This window comes from Ciconia boyciana, chromosome 3, assembly GCF_034638445.1.
Source record: "Ciconia boyciana chromosome 3, ASM3463844v1, whole genome shotgun sequence".
Taxonomy (NCBI): domain Eukaryota; kingdom Metazoa; phylum Chordata; class Aves; order Ciconiiformes; family Ciconiidae; genus Ciconia; species Ciconia boyciana.
Window position 1 is genome coordinate 60770291 of NC_132936.1, and position 13488 is coordinate 60783778.

Here is a 13488-nt window from a genome sequence, read left to right on the forward strand (position 1 = left end):
TATCTTTCCGACTTAAATGACGTGTGGATTATTGTTTCACACCTTGGTTTATTCAAGAATATGGCAGACCTTTCAATTGTTTCTGACGACAGCAGACAACACATGTCCCCTCCCGGTACCCTGTCTCAAAAGGAGAAGCTGCAGACAACACACATCCCCTCCCTGTACCCTGTCTCAAGCTTCGGGACAGCATGGTCCCCCACAGCCACCCAAACACGGCTGGACAGTGGACAGCGGCACAAGTCACTGGCCTGGTTAAGCTGGAGCTGCAACTTTGCCAGACCGCCAAGCCGTTGAAATTTCCAGGCAAAGAGCTGCAGGATGTGCTCCTCGAAAGGCCAGCAACACTTCACGCCTGCTGCTGCACCTACACCCTGGCCTCACTGCTGGGGACAGGCACAACCGCAACCTGCCTTCAGGTTCCTCAAGCATGAGCTGCGCTGGTTTGTTCTTCCCCTGTGCCGTCACCAGCCTGGGTCACCGATGCCACGACACTTTAACGATGAACCCCGAAAAAGCACGCCTGTCTACTTTTGGGGCAAAGTTCATGGAAATAAATACATGGAGGCTCCACCGCTTCCAGTCCTTTGCTCTCTGAGGGAGGGGGCTTCTACCTGGGCAGGGGAGGGGAGGGGAGGGGAAGGGAAGGGAAGGGAAGGGAAGGGAAGGGAAGGGAAGGGAAGGGAAGGGAAGGGAAGGGAAGGGAAGGGAAGGGAAGGGAAGGGAAGGGAAGGGAAGGCCGGGCCGGGCCGGGCGGCCCCACCTCCCGACGCGCTCAGCCGTGTGGCGAGGCCCTCCCGGCGCCCTCACGCACCCCGCTGGCCTCACCACGGGACGCCCGGAGGGGCCGCGGCCCGCAGGACACCGCCCCCCCCCGTCAGCCCAAGAGCAGCCGGACCGCGGCCGCCGCAGCCCGCGCCACCATGGCGCCGCCCCGGGGACGGGGCGAGGCGGCGTCACGCAGCGGCGTCACACGCGCGCGCGGGCGAGCTCACCCCGCCCCCTCCCGCTGCCCCTCCCCCTCCGCGGCGTCACAGTGGCGCGTTCGGCTCCCCCCCTCCCGCGCGTGACGTCGGCACGTCCCGCTGTCCCGGCGGCGGGGCCGGAGGAGGCGGCAGGTGGCGGCGGGCTGAGCGGCTCGAGCCGGCCGGCCCGGCGGGTGAGTGCCTGGCGCAGCCAGCGAGTCCCTGGCGCCGCCGCGGGCGCGGGGGGGAGTCGCTCCAACGGTCGCTCCAACAGCGCCCCTCTTCCGCGGCCGCCCGGGGCCGGCGCCGGCGCTGCCCCCTCCTCCGCCGGCGGCGCTGCCCGCGGCGGGGAGCGGGCGGGCGGGCGCCGAGGCCTCGCCGCGCGGGTGGGCACCGGCCCTGAACAAAAGGCCGGCGAGCGGCGCGGAGCAGCGCGATGCGGGCCTGCCGCGGCGCCCCGGCTGCGCTGAGCTGAGGGGCGGCCGCCCCGGCGGGGAGCCGTGCCCGTTATTGTTTTGGCGGGGGGGGGCCAGCACCCGCCCCGCCCGCGGCGTCACGTGACGGGTGTTGGGGCCGCGGCGGCGCAGGGCTCTGGTGGCCGCCCCGGCGGAGAGGCCTGCCCCTGCCCCGCGGCGCTGAGGGGCTGGGAGAGCCGGGGCCCGGCTCCGCTGAGCCCGCGGCCCGCCGGCGGCGAGCCTGCCGGTCCTTCCTGTAGGTCCCCGCTGCCGGGCCGGGGCCCTCCTGCTGCCGGCGCTTTTGTGCCGGGGTTTGCCTCTGAGGGAGGCGGCATCCTTCTGCCGGTGTAGGATTACGTGCGCGCTGCGTGCCGGGCCGGGGCCCTGGTTTCCAGGTTTCGTTTTGCTCGGTAGTAAAATAGGTCAGGAGCATTAGCTCTGTAGCGTCGTCACGCGTGGCAGAATCCCCTGACCGAACGAGCGCAGCGCTTTAATTCTTCGAGCGATGTGCAGCGCTTTAAATAATTCTGCGCTGCGTGTTGTCACTCGCCTTTCAAAATGTCATTGCTGTAGCTGGCTTACTTTGATTACCCGAATGAGCTGTGCGAACCTAGAATGGAAGTCGTACAGACAGGCATAGGAGCACAGTGCAAAGCACGTAAAAAGAAGTAACTGGTGTTTTTAGTGGAAGTGCTGTTGTTTCTTTGTGCGTGATGGTCTCGGCTCAAGTGTTTGGATTGCATCCCTTCAGAATGTTAAAATGGGACGTGAAAACAGGTCCGGCTTTTGGTGGAGTGCATATTGCCACCACTGAAAAATTATGACAAAATATTTAGTAAATAGGTCTTCTTCATACAAACAAGATAATCAGAATGGTGAAATAGTTAAAACCAAATAAAAGTGTGGGGTTTTAAATCTTAGTATAACTTTTCTGTGATACAGACTAGACATACTGTAGGTTTTGTTACTGGTGGTGTAGTATGCAAGTATACATTGAATAATTGCAAGGAGGAGTAGGGAGCAGAGCTTTAAAATGTTTAGCGTTTGTCAGATTTGTAATGCTAACAATACAGTCCTGCTGCTTTGTTAGCTGCTGCCTCCGGACAGTGGGCTACTTAAAAATAGTTCTTAAAGCGTCTCGAAAAATGCACTACCAAAAATTACAGTTTGTAATAGTGTTGAAGACACAGTGAAATCTGCATATTGATTTGGTCATTTTGAGTAAATCTTAAATATTGAATGTTTGCAGGAGCTTGCTTTATAGTCTTGTGTGGTTAATACTGTGATTTCTTTCCAAGTGAATCAAAGTACCAATTGTTTAAATTGCTATAATGTAGAATCTGTACTGAGTGAAAGAAAAAGTTCTGTTCTTCTTGTTTCCTTCAAGATATACTGCATCAATTTACATGTAATTGAATTGTTGTTTATGTAGAGAGCTGGAACTGCAGTATTTTTAAAGGCTATCAAAAAGTGGACTCCTGGAATTGGTGGAGGAAAAGTCTTTTTGTTGAAATGTTTTGTTTTTTTTTTAATCCCTCTCTTCTGTGCGTGTTAATCACGTCTCTATACATACATGAAGAGATGTTCCTGTACTTATTTTCTGTTTCTGAAGCATTGATAACTTCAGATGAACCCGTTTCTGCTTTGATTTCCACACAATATCATTTTATTTGAGTGAGAAACTAGCATTTTGTTCTGTTAAATACATTGGAATAGGATATATGCTCAGTATTGAAATTCAGTGCTGCAATTGTAGCATAGGTGAAGAACCTCATTTTGAATAAAGATATAGCAGTTCAATACAGAAATGGTTGGCTGTTCTGCACTTGACTATCCTTCTGTGATTCAGTTCCAAATGTACATGTAAGGGTTGTTTTTTTATTAATGTGTAATAGCAGAGGATAAGGAATGACAGGCAGCTTGAAGCCTCATCACAATCAGCAGTTCCTGAAGATACTCTTAAGTTTAATAACCAGATCCAGAAAAGTAGATAAGAACAGGAAACAGCGAGGTTATTTATCTGTTGTGCTATCCAGTGCCCAGGGACAGTTTAAAAAATACCTAATAGGCTCAGTACCTTGAGCTGATACTATATTGACAGTAGCAGACCTTCAGACAGGAGAGTGATTTTTTCCTATTAAAAAAACCCAGCCACCTTCCTTCTTTCTTCCCACAGTGTTTGGCTTGTGGTGCCGTGTAGGGAAGGGCGGAAATCCGGGGTTCTTTTTTCCCCTCCTGCCCCCCCCCAGTAATTGAGTTAGGGAGCTTGATGGAAAAATCCAAGTATTTAATTCCAGAAGAGCATTTACTGTTTTGAAGTAATGCTGTAGCTGTTGAGTTTTCAACCTATGAGTTGAAATGGGGGAAGGGGTGAATTTGTGGTAGCTGCTTTAGAGTAATCTGTACAGAGTTGCAGAATTTGTGAGCTCATCTGTCATTTGAAGTAGGACTCAAATAATAGTCTTTGGCTGGTTTGGTTAGAAGCTGGTGTTGAATTTACCAATGGTTTATGCTTGTTTGTTTTTTAAAAGCTAAGCTTTTACTTACAGAAAAGACTTAAGACTGTAGGTAACACTTCATCGACATTTACGAGCTGACTTCTTAAATATGTATGTTTCTGGGACTTTTTTATTATTGCTGTTTTTTCCAAAGAAACAGAAAAGTGGAAAAAATTGGGTTGGATCTGATAGTTTACTGGGAATCCAGTGGGCACAGTTGATTGAACTAACAAGAAATTATTAATCCCATCTTAGTCTAATAAAAGCTTGAAGTTTTTCTTAAGGAGAACCTGAAATAATTTTGGGGAGATCAGTCTGGTAGGAAGTCCACCGCTTCAGCATCTTAAAGTTGTGTGGAAGAAGCAGACGTGACTTCTCCCAGCAACCATCCTGAGAGACTTCCAAGGGGACAAAGAGAGCAGTTAAATGCTGGCTGAGCCTCAGTTGGGAGGAGTGTTGTGGCCCAATTTAAATTCTTGCTCCTGATCAGTGGGATTGTCCTTCATCTGTTGCATCTTGAATGAAAGTTTCAAAATCAGTGTATAATAGGATGCATGGATTTAGTGAGTGTGCAGAAGGAAGGCATACTTGCAGGTTGCTACAGATAGCGTAACTCCTCATACTACGTGCTTCTCTAGCATAGAAAATTAATTGCTAAATATAGAACACAGCTCTTACCCACTTGACTTTAAAGGAGGAGTCATCGTCCAGGAAAGGGGGGGTGTGTGTAACCACAAGTGTCTTTTATCCCATTTAGTAAAATTTTCAAGACTGGCTTATTAAATAAATAACAATGTCATGAAATGTAGAGGTTACCTGAAGTCAGTTGGTGAACTAGTTCTTTCTAAGAGCTATGCAGCAATTAGAAAGTTGCCTTACCATAATCCTATAATTATGCCTTAAGTGGATTCTTCTAGGTATAATTACATACCTTGAATATGTGCATGCATTTTTATTTCCTAAGAAATCTGCCAGAACTGACCCAACCTTTTTCTCCCATCTCCACATAACATTTGGTTTTATGATGTGCTACCTCTAACAGTGGATTGCGAGATGTAGCGGATTGCAAGAGGTAGTAGATAAAGGGCTTCAGGTGATACCTGCAGAAGTAAAAGAAAGCCAGCTCCTAAGATGAAGGACTGAACGCCACACCCACAGCATCAAGAACTGTCTCTCTGATGATAGCAAACATAGTATCTTGTCTGAGTGGATTAGTAGAGCCAAAATTTTAATGTGATTGCAGCTCTTGGTTTCAGATTGATGTTTGAAGAAAGGGGAAGCTGCTAGAATGATGAGGGGAGAAAAGGTGTCGATAGGCTTGTTAATTTTTGCATTTTTCCTTAGGAGTTCTTTCTAAAAATAGCTGCACAGAATGTTACATGGAGCTCAGCTATAAAGAAAATAACATAGTTGAGTAATGTGTCTTATACTGAGGTCATCTGAACACTTCACTCGGATGTTGTTAATGATAAATGTTCAATCATTTGATGAAGGACTGTAATACTTAGTGCTCCATGTTCTTTCAGGGACTTATCACTCCTTGACTTTGCTCGACTCTGTACATGTCTGATCTGCACTGTATTTATACTGAAATTATTCTTTCCTTGACCAAATTAAAATGTAAGACGTGACATTCTCGGGTCTGCTTCATACTATTCCTAGATGTAACGTTTTGCAGCAACTGGAAATTGTAGTTCAAAATGCTTAAGAATAATTTTGAAAGCTACAGCCCAGAAGGAAGATAAAACTCTATGGCTCATCAGTCTTTTTACAGAGGACTCCCAAATACTTTCTGTAACTAAGGGTGGCTCTTTTAGGTTAAGACCTTCCTGTTTAGGGTGAGAATGTGACTGGAATCTTGATGGTCCCCCTGTCGTCTCCGAATTTGCAGATTCGTACTTCCCTACAGGATAATTGTTTAGGTATCTGTTAGACACTTAGTGGTTTCCAGTGATTATTATGTATTTGTGAAACGACTTAGCTCAGATTCTGGTTGGTGACATACACAAAATGTATTGTGACTGACATTACCTGCTAGCCAGAAGAGGGGTATATTACCTCAGAGGTGTGGAGGCTGAGTTGCATCCTTGTCCTCTTTTTCAGAGATTGCATGCATTCATTTCATGAATGAACCTCGGAGCCCTTCAGCACTTTATAAAGAAATAAAGGAAGATCCTAATTAATCCTTTTTATGTTTACCTTGTTAAGTATCAAATCTAGGTCATATGAGGTTTTTTATAAGCTAGTATGAGGACATACATATGTAGATTTATAAAGAAAAAAGTGCTGAACGGTTCTGAGGTTCATTCATTAAATGAATGCATGTGATCTCTGAAAAAGAGGACAAAGATGCAAGGCTCTGAGCTACAGACTGCTTGAAGTGTGGAGTGGACCTAGGGGAGATCAGCTGTTTGCACGCACTGTTTTCTACTCAAGCATCTGATACTAGCCCCTGTTAAGAGACAAGATACAAGCCTAGATAGTCCTTTGGAATGATATGACATTGATAGTTTTATAAACAGGTTTAGGAAGGTATTGTGACTTTTTAAACTCTGAATATAAGGAGTAATTTATTAGAGGTTAAATTTGCATAAACACAACACGCTCCTAACTTTGCTCTTGTTTCTCCTTTTGTGTATGTGGTCACTTTATCGAAATGAGCCATTAACTTATTATAGTTAAAGATAATTGCCTTTTACAATACTTTAGAAAAAGATAATTTGCTTAAGTCAGACATCAAAATAATTGACATCAAAACAGTGGGTCAGAATTGATTATTGCAAAAAATAAAACAGAATTCTGATGATATTTTTATTGAAAATAGCCTGCATCAGGTAAATGAAAGCATAGTAATTTCTTTTCTGTAACAGGACCATGACATTGTATTTTGCTTGTTCATACCTCTGTACAACATTGTAATGGTGATATTATTTGCTTTCCATTAGTTTGCAGAGAAGCTGAAACACTGTAGTGTACCGTTGGGCAGGACAAGTAAGGAATGAGCCAGCCTTGGGAAAGAGGACGTGCCACCCTAGCTGGACACATCTGAAGAGAAGACATTTTAGTCTTGTGGCATGCTTCAGTAGAAATTATTCAGCAAAAGTAAGCTGTTGTTTTGTTAATGGACTTACACGTGTCAGCTCCTTGACAGACTGCTTCGTTGCAGTTAGAATTTGACCTGGAGTTTGAAAAATTACTCAGTTTTGAGGTGGTTTTGTGGGAATTTACTTTTTCTTCCAAATAGTCTTCCAGCTTTGTGTGTTGATGAAGGTGTTCTAGGCTGTGCACCCTAAGCTTACAAATTAAATATATGTTTTAATATTAAAAATAAAAAAAAAAATCACAAAAGGATAATAGAGAGGTGGGATCTGGCAAGATTGTGGACTAGCTCCTTCTCAGTTGGCTTTAGGCTGTATTTACGTTAAAATGCAGTGTTCAGATACTTATTGTTCCCTTATTTATACCTGAATTGAGGACCTAAATACTTAAAATAAAATTATTTTTAGAACTTGTCCTTGAGTTTGATTAATTTTTAGCCTCACTATTCAATAATGTTATTTTCCCTCTTGCCCGAAGTGACTTAAGGGAACCCAACCCTCCAAAAACCAGAGCTTTATTGTTTGATAACAGTTCTAATATGAAACTTGTTTTGATTAAACCTTGTTATAAAATATTACTCTTAATTTCAGGAAAAATATTCTGTGGTCAGTTTTGTTTAGTTCTTAATATAATGAAGTTGCAATTAAAGTGCTTCCACAGCCATAATGTAGCAGAATAGTAGTTCTAGATGTTTTTCCTCCTTTCTGAAGGATTACATCTTCAATAAAAATCTACATGTACATCCTCATACCAGCTTATGAGCAAACTCTGTGACCTAGGCTTGATACTTAAGTGTCAAAGGTAAATAAAAAAGGATTAATTAGGATCTTCCGTTAAAATAAAAAAGTGAGACAGCATCAGTTTAGTTGATATGAATCTTCAAGTGCATAATTGTCCTGCATTCCAAGCACATGCAACTGCAATTGCGCTTATCTTTTAAGAGTTTTATGTTGCTGGGTAGCACTTGCTTAGAGATAAGGGTTTACTCCTCCAGTTGTATTCATTTTACACATAACATTTTCCTCTGAGTCATTAAAAATCACATAGGAATTTCAAGACAAGGCATTTACTCCTTTCTTTTCATATCCTGCATTATTGTCTTGATCTAGTAAGGAATCAAAGAACCCTCAAATTAATGGGTGACGTATTGAGCACAGTTCAAATGTTAGCATTTTTGTGCTTTCAGTGAACAGGTGAGAACTTTCACTCTGCTTTTAGTTTACTAAGAAGTTAGCTCATCATATCAGAATTTGATTTGTCAAAATGCATTGCATTTTTAATCCCAGCATTGCATTTTAATCCCCTCCCAAATCTTAATTACGGTATGTGACTTGTATAGAAGTTACTTATCTACAGGTTGTTTTAATCTTTTCTTTGACTCTGAAAAGGGTAACCTTATAAAGTGTATTCAGGGAGAAGCAGCCTTTTGTAAAACTGTAGCGTGGAAGTAAAAATCTCTGCTGCTGTGCCTTTTTGCACAGTAGTATCTCATTATGGGAGCACTTGAAAATTCAGATCCTTTACCTCAGCCAGTTAGCGCAGATTAATCAATACATGGATTTCTCTTTCAGCTCTTCTGTTGTGAGATACTGGTTGGGTTGTATTTGTGGGTATTCTGAAATCTCAATAGATTTTCTTCCCCCATTTTTCTAATAAGTTTCTCATTATAAAACCCTAGTTTTGGTGTAAAATTCTGTTGCAAAATACAACCTCAAAAATGTGAGGCTCCTAGAAAGCAACTTATTCACAACATTGTTAGCACGGATCGCACAGATAGATGTGTACTATACAGTAAAGAGACAGTTCCCAGGTGGGAGGTAATGCTGTGTCTGTATCTGGCATGCTGATTTAAGAACTAGTATGCAGATTTGTCTTTAATCTCAGAGAAAGAAATTCAGATACGAAACTGAAAGATAGGTGGATACAATTATGTGCTATAGAGCTTTTAAAAGAATGATTTGATAAAAAATGGATTAAAGAGGCTTTGGTCTTTCGAGAGGAAATTATCGTGATAGAAGGGAACAGACAGCATACAGAAATACATTTTTAAGTAAATGGCACTTAATACATTATTGTAAAGATAAATACAGATAGTGAAGCATAAATCTTTTTTTTTTTTTTTAATCCCAGCATGTATTCATAAGATGTTTAAAGCAGTGGAGGCTTTTACAGTAACACTAGGTATTTTCTCTTGGGGTAACATGTTCAGCTAGAAATGTGTATAACACTAGAACAGGCTGTCCAGAGAGGTTGTGGTATCTCCATCCTTGCAGGTTTCAAAAAAACTCGGCTAGGCAAAGCCAGGGCTGATCTGATCTAGTATTGGTGGTAGTGCCACATGAAGCAGGAGACTGGACTACCTGACCTCTACAGGTCTCCTTTGGCCCACATGCCTTTCATAGTTTTGCATGAACTATTCTTAGCTGCTTGTACAACAAAGACTAGTTTCACTGAAAGGCTGTTTTGCTGAACATCAGCCTCAAAGTTCCTTGAGGATTTAAATAAAAAAAGGCACCTTTTTGGGCCCCATCCCCCAAAGCCCATTCTTCTCCCTCATTTGATGTCTGGTGTTTGGTTTTGATTGCTGATAAATAAGAACATAAAAGAAAAATTACCATGAAACAGACTGTGAAAGATTGCCATGGCAAAAATGTAGTTGAGAAGGCATTTGCATATTTAGGCTAGAATTTTTCAACTACTGAAATCCTACACAATGCCAAAGTGACACAGTTTTGCATTCCCTGCTCTCTTACAGTTGGTTCCAAAATGATCTTTAATGACAGAAATAAGACATGCCCAGAGAAGGCAGAGGCAATGACTTCACAAACCAATCAAATCACAGTTGTGTGTCTTCTGTGATATACTGCTCCTTTTGCTGGGCTGCAGTGATTCCTTTTGAGATGCACTTAGCTATATTGGGGAGTTCACCTGATGTTTAGGAAAAAGGAATCCAGGGTATCTTTTGAAAAAGCCACCTCAGTTTGCAAATCTGGTTCTTTCTGCAGCCCTGTGGTTGTTCTGAGCCCAGTTTGAGGGATGGTATACTGTGGTGCATGGGGACCAAGAAACAGAGTGGGGGAATATTTCAGCTGGGTCCTGCTGCCAGGCATATTTTCTACTGTGGACACCTAGTCTGAGGTCCTGTTCAGGCAATCCCTTGATCAAATGGATGATCACCAGTACTGTGAAGAGAGATTGTTTTAAGTTCAATGTTTGCAGCTAGATCACCTCTTGAGGAAGGAATCATAACTTCTTTAAATTTTCTGAGGAGGCTCCAAAGTAACTAGCTGACTGGATGTTCATTAATCAACACTACTTCAGAGAAAGAACACAGGAAATCCCAAAATTTGTTTTCTAACTTGGCGTGGTAATGTGCTGAAAATGCAACAGATAAAGATTGGTGATTAGCAAAAGAAATTCTCCCAGTACTTGATTTAGTCTGTCAGCTCAGGAAACAGAATGTTAACCTGTCAGTTTCTTTGAGTTGAGCTTCATAAATTATAACTTACCTTAATTTAAGGTAAGCGTCTCATTGTGTGGATGTTGAGGTCAAAGGTGATGTAAGGTGCCAGTTTAGGTTGACACAATAAACTGATTTAAATCTATCTTTGATCCTCTGCAGGATGGCTGGCTGTGGTGAAGTAGATCATTCGATCAACATGCTTCCCACAAACAGGAAGACAAATGAGTCGTGTGCTAACGCAACACCTTCCCTGACAGTCCCCGAATGTGCTATCTGTCTGCAAACATGTGTCCATCCAGTAAGTCTGCCTTGTAAACACGTTTTCTGCTATCTGTGTGTGAAGGGAGCTTCTTGGCTTGGGAAACGATGTGCACTCTGCCGGCAGGAGATTCCAGAGGATTTTCTTGACAAGCCAACCTTATTGTCACCAGAAGAACTCAAAGCGGCAAGCAGAGGCAATGGAGAATATGCTTGGTACTATGAAGGTAGAAATGGTTGGTGGCAGTATGATGAACGTACCAGCAGAGAGCTGGAAGATGCCTTTTCCAAGGGTAAAAAGAGCACTGAAATGCTAATCGCTGGGTTTTTATACGTCGCAGATCTTGAAAATATGGTTCAGTATAGGAGAAATGAGCACGGACGCCGCAGAAAAATAAAACGGGACATAATAGATATACCAAAGAAGGGAGTGGCTGGGCTGAGGTTGGACTGTGACGCTAACACTGTCAACCTGGCAAGAGAGAGCTCCGCTGATGGTGCAGACAGCACACCGACTCTGGGGGCTGCAGCTGTGCAGCCTCTAGCATCCATTTCTGCTAGGCCCCTGCCGTCGCTAGATGGTCAGCTGATGAGTCCTTCAACGCCATCACCCGATGCAAGCAATTCTCTGGAGAACTCTTTTGCCCACTTGCAAATAAATGGAGACAGTATGGCTGAAAGGAGTCATAGGGGAGAAGGAGAAGAAGACCACGAATCATCATCTTCTGGTAGGGTACCAGCCCCTGACACCTCTGTTGAGGAGACCGAATCGGATGCTAGCAGCGATAGCGAGGATGTGTCTGCCCACCTTCAGCAGCGCCTGTCCTCTGTCCAGCAGAGACACTTCAATGCAAATACAAGCCAGTCAGGAGCGGATAGACCAGTGGCAGGGGGTGGGGTGGTAAACACAAGTGTAAGATCTAGGCGGCCAGATGGACAGTGCACTGTCACTGAAGTTTAAATCTAGAGCCATGCAATTAAAAACTCAGTCCTGTATCTGTAAATTTTCTGTCCACATTGGCATTGCGCTCAAACCTAGCAGTGTGTTTGGTGGGAGGGTGGGATGAAGGGGAGAAATGGATTTGGTCTGTTTAACTTAAGTCTCTTAACATGTTTCAGCTGGAAGACTTTAACTGTAGGAAACTGGGTTGTCCTGTTAATGGCTTGAAAGCTGTTTAGCAATACCCAGTTTTCTTGAAAACGTCTTGTGTTTATTTTGTAGCATTTTCCCCTTGGAGATACTCAATCCCTTTTTGGCCAATGTATATCTACTGTACAACTTGAATTGTCTTCATTATCTGACTGTTGCATTAAGTGTCTTACTACTTTCTGCATGGATTGATGTATGAAAAGAACACTAAAGCAGTGTGGGAGCAGGCAAGATGTTGGGTGTGAGCAGGATGCTTAATTTAATGTGAGAAAATAGATGTGAGTTTGGAGTTAAAACGTGTTTTTACTAGACAAGAGCAATCATTTACCTTCCTTCAACGGAAATGTAAAAATGCTGTTAACTTTTGTTGCAAATTCTTACCTATACACTCTTCATGGCATTTTCACTGGCTTTGCCATCTAGTCTTTGTAGTTTTGTTTTTGAGGTCTTTCTTGATCTGTCTTGTTTTTGTTACGGAATTTATAATTTAATAAAACTACATTTTATCAGTACCAATCTTAGATATGTCTCCAGTTTAATTGAACTTCACTGGAGGAACTTTAAAGAAAGCTATCAAAAACAGCTTCCTGTGTTTGCCAAAAGGGAGGGTTGGCTCTGAGTCGTATCTTCAAGTTCTTGCATTCCTGACTGGCTGTCTCAAAAACAACACTGTAGGAGTATGTCTTTCTACTGAAAAATCATGAGTTGCAGGCTTAATGCTCACACAGGCTTAACACTCACTTCTCATCTAAAGAGCTGATCAACTCGCTTCACTGTTAACGGTAGGCAGAAGTGTCACACACAGCCTTATTTTAACAGCAGAAATGTTGAAATGAAAGAGCATAAGTTATCAAGCTTGACCCTATAAGAAAGAATATGGATGTTAAGGACTATATTGCTGTTTTATCTGTTCTTCATAGCAAAACTAGTGGCAGCACAGAAAAGGTAGTTCTGTGCTTGTAGTAGAAATGCATCTCCTAGATTGCTACAAACTGACTTCTGGGTATTAGAGAAGGTTAGAGGCCAGATCTTGAAAAGCACAGCTTGTCTTTTCTGTTTATGGCAGTTGCTTTAAATTTTTTCAAATTGAGAAACAGCATTAGTTGAGTCCAGAATCAATCTTTAAAATAAAGCTAATTAAACTCCAATTCTTAGTACACATACCCCTGATTAGAAAGGGACAGTAACCAATACATAGGTAGTACACATCTTCAGACAAAAGTTGCTGTAGACAACCATTTGAAGGGAATTGAAAGGGCTGATTTTTAAAAATGGTAGATTTGAACTTCTAGAATGTTCTCCTTACTATAATGATGGCTAATGTGTCTAATCTTGGGCAGAGCTGTGCCAGCCCTTCAGTTTGTTTCCTCTGCCCACCGGTGAGATCAGTGGGTCAGTGAACAAAGGAAAGTGCAGAGGAAGGTCAGATGGAATAAGGAAGATTTCCTTCTTTCTTAGCTAGGAATGGATGCTCTTGATCACAGATTTTTACGATCACTTTCCAGTTCCATAAAGAAATAATCCAGTAACATGGGCTTTCTAGAAGGAAAGAGGATGGAATGTTTTTTCTTCTATTTGTTAGTTGCCAGCTGCCTTCTCT

General features: G+C 43.1%; 1 protein-coding gene across 4 annotated transcripts; it reads left to right on the forward strand.

Annotated features, from left to right (window-relative positions):
- Positions 1-1008: 1008 nt before the first annotated feature.
- On the forward strand, positions 1009-12409 carry RNF146 (ring finger protein 146). Of its 4 annotated transcripts, XM_072855809.1 has the most exons (4): positions 1009-1159; positions 6864-7020; positions 10640-10778; positions 10866-12409. In XM_072855809.1, exons 3-4 carry the CDS (start codon positions 10641-10643, stop codon positions 11697-11699), a joined length of 972 nt encoding a protein of 323 aa, XP_072711910.1. In that variant the 5' UTR covers positions 1009-1159; positions 6864-7020; position 10640; the 3' UTR covers positions 11700-12409. The 4 variants fall into 4 exon arrangements, with proteins under 4 accessions (XP_072711910.1, XP_072711907.1, XP_072711909.1 ...); XM_072855806.1 differs by having other exon boundaries at positions 10640-12409; XM_072855807.1 differs by lacking the exon at positions 1009-1159 and adding an exon at positions 1652-1676 and having other exon boundaries at positions 10640-12409.
- The last annotated feature ends 1079 nt before the right edge of the window (positions 12410-13488 follow it).

Bases quoted from the DNA above. Each gene is read 5' to 3' on its own strand.
- RNF146 (XM_072855806.1), top strand. From the start codon at position 10,641: ATGGCTGGCTGTGGTGAAGTAGATCATTCGATCAACATGCTTCCCACA.